Source organism: Bos indicus x Bos taurus, chromosome 14, assembly GCF_003369695.1.
Source record: "Bos indicus x Bos taurus breed Angus x Brahman F1 hybrid chromosome 14, Bos_hybrid_MaternalHap_v2.0, whole genome shotgun sequence".
Taxonomy (NCBI): Eukaryota; Metazoa; Chordata; class Mammalia; order Artiodactyla; family Bovidae; genus Bos; species Bos indicus x Bos taurus.
The window spans coordinates 2,852,671-2,867,468 of NC_040089.1; the positions used below are offsets into that span (position 1 = coordinate 2,852,671).

At 44.8% G+C, this 14,798-nt stretch overlaps 1 protein-coding gene across 29 annotated transcripts in view; it reads left to right on the forward strand.

The window, feature by feature from the left end:
• The window catches only part of PTK2 (protein tyrosine kinase 2), a 192,975-nt gene that overhangs the window by 59,466 nt on the left and 118,711 nt on the right, over window positions 1-14,798 (forward strand). For 26 of the 29 annotated variants that reach the window (XM_027560747.1, XM_027560756.1, XM_027560745.1 and 23 more), the window contains 2 exons: window positions 3,317-3,543; window positions 14,381-14,547. In XM_027560747.1, the coding sequence (XP_027416548.1) occupies window positions 3,349-3,543; window positions 14,381-14,547 (362 nt within the window). In that variant the 5' untranslated portion in view covers window positions 3,317-3,348. The remainder of the gene's footprint in view (window positions 1-3,316; window positions 3,544-14,380; window positions 14,548-14,798) is intronic. The other 3 variants (XM_027560758.1, XM_027560757.1, XM_027560755.1) reach the window with 1 other exon arrangement.

Consider the following 14,798-nt stretch of genomic DNA (forward strand, 5'->3'; position numbering starts at 1 on the left):
GTCTGCAGTCTGGGCAGGGCTCAGCAGGGCCGGCTCGTCTCTACTGTATGGTGTTGTCTGCGGCAGCACAGCTGGGAGCCCGTGGGTCTTTCGAGGGGGCTCTGTCTCAGTTTTCCAGAGGTGATGCCGCCCATCAGTGGGAAGCTCAGTGGAGCTGTGGTTCTTGGAGCTCTGATCTTGGGTTGCTTGCACTTCTATCTAGTGTGGTGGTGGACTTTGTGAGTGAGCATCCCAGGGCCACCGTGGGAACCTCGGTTCCTTCTTTCCTTTTTTTTTTTTTTTGGTGTTGCCTTTAATGACCTAGCTTAGGGTGTATCTTAGCCTAGTCTTAAGCCAGTTCAAGTTTGAGGGGAAGGAACATAGACTGTGCCTCTTGAAAGAGGCGTCAGAGTCACATTGGAAGAAGAGCACTGGGAAAGGGGCGAGTTTGAAAATACACAGTGTAACACACTGACATAATACCAAGTTCCGTTCAGTCCAGTCGCTCACTTGTGTCCGACTCTTTGTGACCCCATGGACTGCAGCACGCCAGGCTTCCCTGTCCATCACCAACTCCCAGAGCTTGCTCAAACTCATGTCCATTGAGTCAGTGATGCCATCCAACCATCTCATCCTCTGTCGTCCCCTTCTCCTCCTGCCTTCAATCTTTCCCAGCATCAGGGTCTTTTCCAATGAGTCAGTTCTTCGCATTAGGTGGCCAAAGTACTAGAGTTTCATATATATCCTTCCATGTTACAATATCAAACATTTAAATAATGTTAGCTTCTCTGTCTAGTAAAATCACTGTGGGACATTTAGGATACCCAGGTTAGTCATTTTATGAGAAAACAAACCCCAATCATGGGTGAAAGAACAAAATTAAGGAGAAAACTTTCACACTTGTCTAGGTTGTTTAAGGATTTACTTTAGGGTTATTATCAAATTCTTAAAACTTTTCAAGCTAGTTGATGTCATTAATTAAAAAAAAAATTTAGCTGTAGCAATTTGCGTTCTTCACTTCTCATAATTTGGCAAGCATCTCCAGCTTTATTAAAGGGCCAGCTCATCACAAGCTTACTGAGATTACTCTCTTGGTGGGATCTTAGTATGTACAGTGAATGTAAGCCAGGCAGCTCCGGAGTAAGACTTGTTGTGGTCCTCGTCCTTTTCTTTCTTTTTCTAATGTGCTGTCTCACAGAGCGTTCATACTGGGTTGTGCAATGAGCCTTGGGGTCAGTGCCAAGGCTTGTCAGCTCCTGTGTCCTCACACCTACCTGCCTTGGGATTGCCTTGGTTCTCCCAAGAAAGAAGTTAGTGTGTGAGTGAAAGGGAGTCCTGAAGCTGGAAGGTCGGCAGCCACCACTGACAGGCCGTCCGCTTTCCCGTTTCCTAGTCCAGCGGGCGCTGGCCTCTTGCTGCCCCAGGCAGCCTGGTGCCTGAGTGGGGAATCGACTGATGGTGGCCCACAGACTGGGGCTCTGCTGGGACTGTCCACAGTGTAGGACCAAGTACGGGCAGAATCTGGCACAGGCGTCTGGAAACCATAGCAACTGGATGGTAGTTTTATGTTCACTGACTCTAATGATAGAAGTTTTGTTCTTGGCTTTTGTATGTCTTCTATTTTTAAATTTCATTTTTCTAGAAATTCCTCTCCATTGTATTTTACAAAGTATGGTTTGTGACAGGTTGGAAATGAAAACAAAGCTGGTCATTTACCACTGATGGTTTGAAGAATAGGGGTCTAAATTACACAAGTAAACCAACTTTAAAAACCTTTTCATTTCCTCTTTGATAGTTTTTTGAAAAAGATATTCAAAAGATATTAACCAGTTACAGGTGCCTGTAACAGGTTAATCTTGAAAAGGTCAAAAAAATGCAGCCAGCCACAGATTGCAGAGGGCTGCAGCTACAAACTCCAGTTGGAGCCCACCTCTCTGGTGAAGGAGGGTGAAGGCTCTTCTCACTTAGAGACAGAGAGTTGGCAGCCCCAGTTGTATGTCTTCAGCCATGGGCCAAAACCAAGTAGAGAACCACACCAACAGCAGAGAATTCTCTTACTTGTTTGGAAGCAGAGGAGTCAGTATAGCAGAGAACAGCACTTGGGACTGCTCTGTCCATAGTGGGCAGTGTCCCACAGACTGACCGACCCACATGCCAGGCTCTCTGAATCCTCAGTCCTGCAGAAAGACAGACAGGAACACCACCAGTAAGGGTGGGTGGTGGTGAACAGACTTGCACATGGAGCTGTCCAGAAAGGTCGAGGAAGGCTTGATAAGGTGGAGGTGTTGGCCAATTTGAGAGTTTATAGCACAAATGGAATTTTGACAAGCAAGTCAAAGCTTGAATTGATAAAGCAGAACCACATGCTGTCATGGAAAGCAGCTTCTATCATGGTGACATCACAACGGTTTATCCTCCAAAAAACTTTAGACCTACTTTTTAGAGGTTTAGGATTTTGCCATTGAGTTTTGGCCACAGGGGTATCTGGATTGTGCATTGTTTCTGGTTTAGCGCCTCCCTGACACGCTCCCTATCGCGCATCTTGCTGACCCGGGAGCAGCGTAGGGTAAGGGTGCCAGCCCTCGTGCAGGGAAAGTCCGTGTGTAACTTGTGCTCAGCCCCCTGTGTGAGGGCTCCTCTGCACCTGCGGTTCCACTTCTGGGGATTCAGCCAACCAGGGATTGTGTAGGTCTGTAGTGTTTATTTACTATTGAAAAAGATCTGCATAAAAGTGGACCTGGGCAGTTCAAACTTGCCTTATTAAAGGGTCAACTGTAGTGATTTTTTACCACTAGTGTATCATTTCTTCTGACCACTCGAAAGATGGCATGTTTCTTTTCAGGAAGCAATTGATACTATATTTATTCATCCTTACGGTCTAATTTGGGGAGCAAAATAGATCACTAAAATAAAAGATTTTGAAAATAGGCAGTAAAATTAACACCTTTTGCTTTCCTATGAGATATTTCTGACAGATTTAGAGTCTGTGATTTAAAGGGGGTGGTGGTGTTACATTGTTTATAGATAACAGCAAGTTTTGAACAGAAGTGAAATAAGGTTCCCAGACTTGAAGTAATTTGTTTAACAAATATTTATTATGCTGCTGTGAATCAGGTGCTGCTCTGGGTGGAGGTGGGGGGAGTGGCGGCAGGGGGCTGGTGGTGGGAAAGAGTGATTATCCAGGTGCAGGTCTCAGGTCTCCTCAGGCTCACCTGCACACAACACATCATAGGGAGAGAGCAAAGAACAGTGTTGTTACATTAGTGTATCAGTAAAATCCGTTTTAACCAGTAGATTTCAAATATTCTACACTGATAAAACTTATTTTCTTTTCCAGAATATGACAGATACCTAGCATCTAGCAAAAGAATGGCTGCTGCTTACCTTGACCCAAACTTGAATCACACGCCGAGTTCAAGTACCAAGACTCACCTGGGAACTGGTGTGGAGCGTTCTCCTGGGGCCATGGAGCGAGTATTAAAGGTCTTTCATTATTTTGAAAGCAACAGTGAGCCAACCACTTGGGCCAGTATTATCAGGCATGGAGATGCAACCGACGTCAGGGTGAGTATGTTTTCCTGGGATACACCCTCAGTGTGTGTTTAGGTTAAATGTTAATGGCACACACCGAAAAGGCAGGGTAATAATTGTTATTCCAATATATCAGCGATGCTAGCTTTTCTCTGTAGTACTTACTGAGTTAATATGTGACTGACTAGAGTTTTAATTTATGTAAAATTTCTTAGAAAAATAACTGCATCATATATAATGCCATTGACTTGTTTTTCTTTCCTGTTTTTTAGAAAAAATTTTTTGAAGTATGTAAGGAAACAAAACAATTAAAATAGCCTCTAATTCTGTTAAAATAAATTGTTTTCTAGAAAGTGTAATTTTGAATCTCTTTGCACGATTCCAGACAGGACAGATTCTTAAAAAACAAATGTCTCCTGTATACACACGCCTGACGAGGTTCTGGGGATGTGAAAGACCCTGCCTGGATGGCCTCCAGTCTGTTGCGGGTGGGTCCCGGGGGCCAGGCCCGCGGGGCGTCACTGCATGTGAACGTGGGAGTCGCTGGACGAGCTCCCTCCGGGCGCTGGTGAGAGTGGGTGGTGAAGAGCTGTGGGGCAGCACTGCGTAGGCAGAGGTGGCTGAGAGGAAGGAGTGATCACCAGACTCAGAAAACCAAGTTCGGAATGCAAGCTGTCAGGATGTTTATTTGATCCAGTGTTGAGGAAGCCCCTCCTCCCTGCTGCTCCTCTGCTTAGTCCATATTCATCTTTAAGGAGGACAAGCATCCAGTGAGGAGGACCATCAGATATACTCCTTCCCTTTTATTATAACGAGATTAATTTACTACTCGTTAACTTACACGCCTTAACTATTTTTAAGTACAACAAAGGAAGTGGTAGAACTTAGACTTAAGGCTATATATTACGTATAAACTATATGTAATATTGTTACATCTGTGGTACTGTAATACTGACTATTCAAATGGATTATTAAAAGAGTCATTCACTTAGGATTGAAATAGGCGTCACTATCTACCCATGTGCTGTACTTGAAATAGTCTCTTTTCACAAACTTTTTACGATACTTGCTGACTTTTTCTAGTTTATCTATAGCTCTGTTTCATATTTAACCTTATAAATGCAATCTCTGGAGAGGAAACCTTGTACATGTAACGTCTATGGGAAGGCTGTTAGGGCATTTTGTAGTTGTATAAATTTCAGATACAAGAGAGGAAATTCTTTAAACCATTGCATCAACCTTAATAGATTTCAGAGTATTGTGCAGGAGGGGAGCCTTTCAAAGGTTATGAATTTCCCAAGACATTTAGGAGATGTTAAGAATTTCTTATATCAGGAGTTTCACTTTGGGAAGGCTCCGTGACAGATGTGCTGTGGTTTTAATATGCGTGCTACACATGAGAGGATTTATACCGTGGAAAGAACCAGTGATCACTGGGCACGTGTCGGCCTTCAGCCAGTGTTAGAACCTTACCAGCATCAAAACATTCGTATTGTGAAGAAAAATTTAAATCAGATAGAAACACATAAGTTATGAGAACATATTTCTCAGACTTCTGTGAAGATCAATATTAGCAAATCTATGAGGCCAAAGAGCAAGTTGTTCTACTTCACAGTAATTGATCAGTGTTTAGAATTTAGCAAGTCTTAGCAGTTGGTGATTGATTTTCAGCATGAGGCAGAGAAACCTCGATTGGCATGGATTGACCCCAGCCCTCCCCGGGAATAGCATGAAATCCACATGATACTGGATCAATGTGATGGCAGGTGGGAATTACTCATAACCCACTTTTATCTAGTGCTGTAACATCTGAAAATGCAGGATTTTCATGTAAATTAAGATGGATCTGAAGGCCAACCATTTTCAGAAAGGAGATAGCTTATCGTTATCTAGAGTTGCTTAGTAATTAGATTGAGTCTCAGACCCTGTCGTTGCACTGCCCAATGTGGAAGCTGTATGCCACTACTGAATACTTAAGTGTAGCTAGTCTGACTTGATGTTTTCTAAGTGTATTGGAAAGGACTGAAGCTGAAACTGCAATACTTTGGCCACCTGATGCGAAGAGCCGACTCAGTAGAGAAAGACCATGATGCTGGGAAAGATTGAAGGCAGGAGGAGAAGGGGGCAGCAGAGGATGAGACGGTTAGATTGCATCAGTGACTCAATGGACATGAGTTTGTACAAGTTCTGGGAGATAGTGAAGGACAGGGGAGCCTGGTGTGCTGCAGCCCATGGGGTGACAGAGAGTTGGACACAACTTAGCGACTGAACAGCAACAACAAAGTAAAAATAAACCCTAGATTTCAGAGATTTAATATGAAAAAGGAATGTAAAATATCTCATCAGTAATCTGTTAGTTTTGTTCTTGGCATACTAGGTTAAAGGAAATGTATCATTAAAATTAAATTCACTTGTACCTTTTTGCAGTTTTTTAATGTGGCCATTAGAAATTTTTAAATGGTGTACGTGGCCTGCGTTATGTCCCTGCTGGACAGCTATGCTCCGTAGAAAGTAGTTTTCTGAGAGGCTGCTTAACTCAGGAGAACCAAAACCTCTGCAGATTCCTTTTTACCAGGAAAACTCAGGATTCTTGTTATAATTCATTACAGAGGTTTTCAGTTTTTTAATTAACAAATTTTACTCCTATTACATATATGTGCTAATTACACACTAATAATATAGTGGTTGCTGACAGGATTCACAGGCCTCCCCTGTGAATAGGTGGAGTGTATAGAGCAGCCGCAGTAGGAGAACTGTGCTCATTGAAAGGCTGTGGACATCACAGGCCTGGGCCTCGTGGCCTTGACACTCCGGGCTGTCACCAGCCACGTGTGCAGCTCCTGGGTGTGAGGAGGTGGGGTCTGTGAGATGGGCACACGGGCACGCTCCGTCTCCATAACCAGCCTCGCCTGTGGCCATGTGCCGCCAACATCAGGTGCAAGTTGTAAATGCAGTCATGATTCCTAAGCAGGGGTACAGGTTCGTGTGTCCTGCCCGAGTAATCAGTAGCTCATGGTCACAAACATCACTTCTCTTGACCATAGGCTAGTGTCAGCGCCATGTTCCAGGCAGCTCTGGAGATAAGTTTGGGGTCAGTGCAGAAGAGCCAAGGTTAGTGTATGGAGAAGATCCAGATTCTACCAGAGAAGTCTCCTACTTAGGAAGAAGGGCGATATTTACATCAGACTGTTACCAGCGATGCCAGATGCAGGGTAGCACTGAAACAGGGTCTTCAGAGGCCCTGGGGGACACACCTTGTGTCTCTGAAGTCTAAACCAGGTACATTGTCAGCCACCAACATGTGGGATGAAGGTGTCTATAAGAGCGATAAGGACGTGGAAAGTTCATTCTGTAGGCTGTCTTTGAAAACTCAAGTAAATGACATATTGGAGCGCAAAGAGATGTGGACCCGGAAGGAAGTCCTGTAGTGAATGCCAGAGGCTGGCCCAGGCCCAACCTGCCAGCCCCTTCTGGCCTCTTAGGTCTTTGTCAGTCCTTACAGCTGTGGCCGTGGTTCCATCCTGCGCTCTGCTTAGTCCACACGGCACCCCGTTCTGGTTGGTCTCATCTTCAGTTGAAGACCTGACACTCCCACACTGTGTCTCTGCCTCTCTTCTCTGTCTTCACTTTTCTTCTCCAGAAGAGCCATCCAGTGCTTCAGATGAAGGGTTTCCCCTTCTTTTAGGTAAGTAGGCCCTGTGCAGCGTCTTTCACTGCTTTTGCTCACACCCAGCGTCCAGTATGTTAGCTTGTCTTGTCCATGTTGTCTTTATATGTACCTGGAACCCACACCTCCCAGGGCCTCCCCTGCACACCTTTCTTGGAGCCCTGCGGTCTCCTGCTCGCCTTCCCCGTTGTCCCTGCCCCGTCTATTCACAGCCCGGCCACCTGAGCCATCCTGTTCACACGAGATCCAGAGCACATCACTCCTCCACTCGGAGCCTTCCACACCGTCCTCTCTGGAGTGAACGCCAGCCCTGCAGGAGCCCCGCCTGCTCCTCTCCCGCTGTGCCTTGCGGCCTTCTGTCCTGGCACCACCCCTTTTACTTCCTGCTTCCTGTCTTTCTCTCACGTGCCGGTCTTCAGTCTTCTCGTCAGTAATCTGCTCAAAAGTCCCAGGAGCTCCCTGTTCTTCAGGGGCCCCCAGGGACCTATGGGATTGGCTCCTTGTCACCTGTCCCGGACCTTCCAGAACACAGCACATCCTTGCTGATGCCTTGTCTTAGTTCAGTGACAGCCACTTCAGATTTGTGATCTGCACAGCTGGACAGTCACACACTTGTGTTAGTTTAGTCCCTGAGTTTGTGGCCATTTGTTATGGCAGCAACGAGGAACCGAGGGTGACTGTAGATCATGAAAACAGAAGTGCCTGCTTTGTCCTGAGGACCGTTAGGAGGGCCCCGCGTCTGCTGCTGGACCAAGGGCAGGAGATGTGCTGCCTTCTCCAGAGCAGGGCTGGATTTCTGCATCTTGTTTTGCTGAGTGATGGTAGGTTCCGACCTGTACAGGTGTGGTCAGAGAAGATGGTAGGAACCTGTTGGTTTCCTGAATGTGAAGAGCACCTGAAGGAGAGCGCACTGAGAACAGTGACCGCTGGACATAATAAAAGACACGTCGTCCTGATGAGTGTACTTGGCTGTTCATAGGAATGATGAGATGGGCAGTGTTGAGAATTATGCTCATGGCCTCAGATGTCTCCTCTAATAAACAGTGAAATGCTTCAGGTTATCCATGAGGAGAGAGCTGAACGCATCAGATACCCCTTTTCTCTTGTTCCCTGCCTTACCTTCTTCACAGACGGATTCTCTTGCTCCGTTGTTCATTGTCACGTCCTTCTGCTCAGCTCTTGACTTTCAAGGGTCAGGCTCACATCCTGCCATCGTTGCATCGCTGGCACCAGACCAGAGCACCTAGCTCTCTAGGTGATCACTGAATGAGTAGGGCAGGGGCACACATCATGAGTAAATGGACGCGAAGGACAGAGCTGCACGAGTGCTCTCCACCCAAGGAAGGAGAGGGTCACTTCCTTTCAGAGCACTGTCTAAATGATAAGTGGCCAAGTTGAACCAAGCAAATCCTAACAGTAACTTCCAGAAAAAACAGAATGACAGCTTCATCTCACTAGTTAGTAACCTTGGAAATTAAAATTTTAACAACAAAACACCCCCCCCACCCAACCCTGCCAATCTTGGTCCATCAAATTGATAAACTTTTTTTTTTTTTTTTTTAAGTTTTTCAGTGTTCTCTTTTTCTCTCTCTCAGTATCATTTGCTATAAGGAGGAGACACTGTTTAGGTTAGATTCATAATACAATACACTTACAGAATTACAGAAAAAGTCTCCATATATGACTCAAAGGAGTGTAATTCCTTATATAAATGGAAATGATTAAAAGCCACAGGACCTAGCAAAGATGTTCACTGTTGTAAAGGAAAAAAACAAAAGAAGGGAAATTTTACAGAGTCTGTTTGAAGGAAGTGGTGGTTAAATAATAACGCTGTTTGCTGATTGTGCGCTACAAATTCAGCCCGCTTACGGAAGTGGTTATAGCTTCAGGTGCCACTGCCATTTTCCCTACCTTCTGCTTCCAGTTTCCAAACCTCATAAGGATGGTACTGTGTCTGCCTTCCTCAGAACCCCACATCTGCAAGAATGTTCAGACCAAGTAGCTATCAGTGAATCCTTATTAAATGAGTGAGTGACTAGAAATGCCCTGAGTTAGCCTACTTAATAAGAGTATACTGATCCTACCCTGTGATTAATCAGTTAACATACTTTCCTGAACTCCAGACCCATATAACCAAGTGCTTACTGGGCACTTCTACTTGGATATTCTAAAAAGCTGAATCCATCGAAATGTACTTGTCATTTCGCCGTCCTGTTTCCAAACCGCTTCACATGAGTTTGTGTTTCACTGAATGACATAAACATCTTATCTATCTGAGGCAGAATGCATTAATCTCCTTTTCTTTTATCCTCGTGTTGGATATCTTCTCAAGGTCACCAAATCTTGGTTATTCTACCTACAAAATATTTTTAAAGTACATTTATTTCTATCCATTTTTGTGTCTACTCCCCTTATTCAGACCACCACTTTTTCCCCTTAAAATGCTGCAATTATTTTTATTAGGTGTCCTTAACTTTATTTTTTAGCTATTTCTCCTCTCTAGAGCCAGAATGATTTTTACTGGGACGACCCAGAGGGAGGGTATGGGGAAGGAAGAGGGAGGAGGGTTCAGGATGGGGAACACCGGTATACCTGTGGCGGATTCATTTCAGTATTTGAGAAAACTACTACAATACTGTAAAGTTTAAAAATAAAATTAAAAAAAAAAAGGAAAAATAAAATGTGTACCTGGGCATTTCTGTTTCCTCTTGCTTCTCTGGCAGAATCTGTCTCTTCTCTCATTTTCACACTACACCCTTGCCTTCCTGAATTTCTTTTTTCTTTTTCTTTTTTTATCAAAGGATAATTGCTTTATAGAATTTTCCTGTTTTCTGTCAAACCTCGACATGAATCAGCCATTGGTATATATATATCCCCTCCCTTTTGAACCTCCTTCCCACCTCCCTCCCCACCCCACCCCTCTAGGTTGATACAGAGTCCCTGTTTGAGTTTCCCGAGCCATACAGCAAATTCCCATTGGCTGTCTATTTTACATATGGTAATGTAAGTTTCCATGTTACTCTTTCCATACATCTCACCCTCTCCTCCTCTCTCTCCATGTCTGTAAGTCTATTCTCTATGTCTGTATCTCCATTGCTGAGTCTCCCTGTAAATAAATTCTTCAGTACCATTTTTCTAGATTCTGTATATGTGCGTTAGAAAATGATATTTATCTTTCTCTTTCTAACTCACTTCACTCTGTATAATAGGTTCTAGGTTCATCTACCTCATCAGAACTGACTCAAATGCATTCCTTTTTATATGACCCACTTTCTAGAGTAACAGAAATAAAAACAAAAGTAAACAAGTGGGACCTGATTAAACTTAAAAGCTTTTGTCCAGCAAAGGAAACTATAAGCAAGGTGAAAAGACAACCCTCAGACTGGGAGAAAATAATAGCAAATGAAACAACTGACAAAGGATTAATTTCCAAAATGCACATATATAACTCAATGCTAGAAAACAAACAACCCAATCAAAAAGTGGGAAAAAAACCTAAACAGACATTTCTCCAAAGAAGACATACAGATGGCTAACAAACACATGAAAAGATGCTCAACATTGCTCATTGTTAGAGACATGCAAAGCAAAACCACAATAGGTGTCACCTCACACCGGTCAGAATGGCCCTCATCAAAAAGTCTACAAGCAACAAATGCTGGAGAGGGTGTGGAGAAAAGGGAACGCTCATGCACTGTTGGTGGGAATGTAAATTAATACAGCCACTATGGAAGATGGTATGGAGATTCCTTAAAAAACTAGGAATAAAACCACCATATGACCCAGCAATCCCACTCCTAGGCATATACCTGAGGAAACCAAAATGGAAAGAGACACATGTATCCCATTGTTCATTGCAGCACTATTTATAAAAGCTAGAACATGGAAGCAACCTGGATGTCTGTTGTCAGATGAATTGATAAGCATTTTAAGATCAGTGTTGGCGTAAGATGAAGCACAGTCTGTAATGTTGTCAGTTGTAGTTGGTATAGTGTTGTTGGTGTGCAGCTTGGCTGTACTTATCAAAATATCACACTGTCACTAGCTCTTGACCCCGTGCATCTGTTTCTAAGCAGCACTTGTACATGTGTGTGGCCACAGCTGGAAGGCTGCTTGTGGCAGGATTACCTGCACTTCCATCCCCATTTGGCCCCAAAACAGGGAAGCTAAAAAAGAAAATAACCCTTCCCCAGTAGTAAAATGGCTGAATTGCTGTGTTCGTGATGAGATGTGAGCACCATGCAGACACTGGCTTCTTTTATTTTCAAATTTGGGAAGAACCCTGTGAATATCTAACATGAGAATTCAGTCAGGAAAATTTATGTGTTTCCAAGGCCTGGGCTGTGATATAAATGAGTCAACAGAGGCTACAGAGTAGCTAAGTATTGTTCTGTGTATTGTAGGACTAGTTTATCATGAGCCTTTAAAGCCAGGATGAGAAATTTAATTTGGATCCCATGAGGGGCATATTAAAAGCCCTCATCCTGTCAGTGCTCCAGAGACAGTTCCTTTCCTAAAGATACGTATTCCAGAAATCATACACACGTATACTGACGTATGTGAGTGTGTTGTGGATATGGTGGTGTTGGAGTATTTAGTTCTTAAGTTGTTCAGTTATCCAGACCGAATCGTTGGTTCTCAGAATTACTTACTTAGTTACTGAGTACTTACGTGCATTCAGCATCAAATATTTAAGTACTTCCTATACTCACAGTCTTGGCTGCTGTCCCTATGGAATGAGAAGTGACATTTCTGAGAGTCCTGGAGAATGAGAAGTAGAACCGAAATCAATATGGAAGCATAATGGAAAGCAAAAAGTGAAATAAAAGAAAATGTCTGTGTTTATTGCTCTTTTTTTTTTTTTAGTGGAGAGTGAAATTGCTAACTGTAGGATCAGGTTTAGGTACCAGATCCTACAGTCTGGGGACTCTGGTTACACAAGCCTAGGCTTAAAATTATTCTGGTGTCTTTTGGCAGTGTGATCAAGTGAACTGACGGAAATACTGTCTGTTCCATTAAGACTTCAAGACTAGGAACCTACTTTCCCCCCTAGTCAGCACCACATTTTTTGGATCAAATCCCTGTAATTTACACCGCTTCTCTGCAGGTGGGCTCCAGTGTGTGTGCATGAGTCAGAGACATGAGGGTAACCTGTGCGAGAGGTCACCAGGGCAGACACCCAGGGAAGGTGGGGTTGCTCCTGGGGTGTCAACGGCAAGCATGAGCGTGAGGAATGGTTTGCACCCTGCCTTAACCCCCTGCGTCTGGGTGTGGAGGGATCGCCCAACCAGGAGCACAGCAACAGGACGAGAGGCGCAGGTGTGGTGCGGAGCCCTCGCAGGAGCAGGGCTGCTCTGGAGCTGTTGCCGCTGGGGGACGTAGAGTCGAGGGGCGACGGCCGGGTGACGAGAGTCTGTGTGCTCTCGGTAGTGAGCTGGCAGAGCAGCAGCAGGAGACAAAGGCACTTTTGTGGGAGCTTGAAAGAGGCGCCAGCTCCTGTCTTTTGCCCCCCAGGGATTTGGATGTTGGCAAGGAGAGGCTGCACAAGTCGCCTTTCAGAGAATTAGCAGAAAAAGATGTCCCTTCTGTAGACAGAGCTCACACCCCAGAGCACAGGTTTGCAGGCGAGCTTGGGGCTGGATCTGGGTTCTGTCCTCCCAGTTCCCCAAGTGCCCCTCAGGACGCCCTCTAGTAGTGCTCAGCCTGCACTGAATTCTCAGCGGCCCTGAATCCAGAAGCCAGAGGGATGCTTTATGCTCATCCCAGTCCCCCTTCCCTGGTGGCTCAGCTGGTACAGAATCCGCTTGCAATGCAGGAGCCCCCGGTTCGATTCCTGGATCGGGAAGATCCCCTGGAGAAGGGATAGGCTACCCACTCCAGTATTCTGGCCTGGAGAATTCCTTGGAACATATGGTCCATGGAGTCGCAAGGAGTCGGATGCGATTTTCACTGTCAGTCCCCCTGCTTCAGTTCTGTAGGCTATAGATCCAGTGAGAGTTCTTCTGAAGCTGTGGATGGCTCTTCAGCCGGGTCCTTTCTCTTCATCTTCCCCCCTCCCGTCCTGGGCTGCATACACAGCCTTGTGCTGGGGACTGAGGAGTCCATGAGGGCAGTCGGCAGGTGTGGGAACACGGCGCACACCCTGTCCGTGGTGTGGACTCCCTAGGTCCCTGACAATTTTGTATACAGGACATGTTATTGTTTATCTCTTCTTTGGGGTAGGGTTGGGAACACCCTTAATTGTTTTATCAACAGCATTGTGTCACAGAAAAGAAATACTAGTGTGTGCAGAACTTTTATATTGTAAGTTATATGATAACTTCAGTTAATTGCTAATTGTTAGAAACCAGTGCTTTCTCTAGTAGACAGTACTGATTTTTCTTAATAGACATTTTCTTGTTAATATCCGCATCATTTAAGAAAACTTATTAATGGCCTAAAAGATTGAGCAGAGTGCAGTGGACTGTGATTCACACGCCCTCATGGAAGGACGGGGTGTGGTTTCCGTCGTATTCCCAAGTGGGTCTGCCCACGTGTGCTGCCCACTTACAGACGTGTGCACACGACTGCCACAGCTTGGGATAAATGCCATCTTCTCTAGGGAGCGTTCTCTGATGCCCTCCTTCAGAGGTTGCCCCTCATCTCCTCTGAACTCATGGACATACATGTTGGAAGCATTAGGTTGGGGGCTCTTGGAGATTGCTGTATATTAACCAGTAGAGAGCAGATGGTTAGCCTCAGCTTGAGGTAGCTTCTTATGTGTCATCAGTGTTATCAGAAATATGACTTTAGTTATGTATTCCTAAATATGTATTTAAAAAAACAAATGATACTAAGGTTGCAGCTTGTTCTCAGCAATACTTTGGTTTGGAAAGTATAACCCTCCCCAGGTCTCATTCTTAGGAAGCCCCCCAAGGGGTGGCCCATGTGGGTGGGTGAGTTGGGGTGATGCAGTGGTGGAGCTGCAGAAGTCAGTAAAGAAAGGGGCAGTGCCTCTTCTTGTGGTTTAAAAACACTTTTCTGTGTTCATAAAAATACTGTGTGTGAAAAAAGATTCCTAAGTAAAATTAAGTGATGTATTTAAATTGATGCTCTTTTTTACCAAAGATTTCTGATGATTAACTGAAAGAAATGAACATTGCATTAATTTCTAGCATGCAGTTTTTGTTTATAACAGTCATTTCTGTGGGGGGTATGTTTTAGGGCATCATTCAGAAGATAGTGGACAGTCACAAAGTAAAGCACGTGGCCTGCTATGGATTTCGCCTGAGTCACCTGCGGTCAGAGGAGGTTCACTGGCTCCATTTGGATATGGGTGTCTCCAATGTGAGGGAGAAGTATGAACTTGCCCACCCACCAGAGGAGTGGAAGTAAGATTACAAACCTACTTTGGGGCGACTCGGACGTGGTTTGTTTTGCATATAGAAGCACACATGAGAGGATGGTTATCTGTGTTTAATTTTCTCACTGATGGTCCCTGGGACTCCCGTACACATAGAGGTGGCCGGTACTTGTTAGCCAGCGCTCCCTTCTGCACTTCTGTGTAGCCCGTCTTCGGGCACCCCTGGCATGGGCTTGCTTGAGCCGTCTCCTTGCTTTCGTTATTCTGTGACGGTCTTTT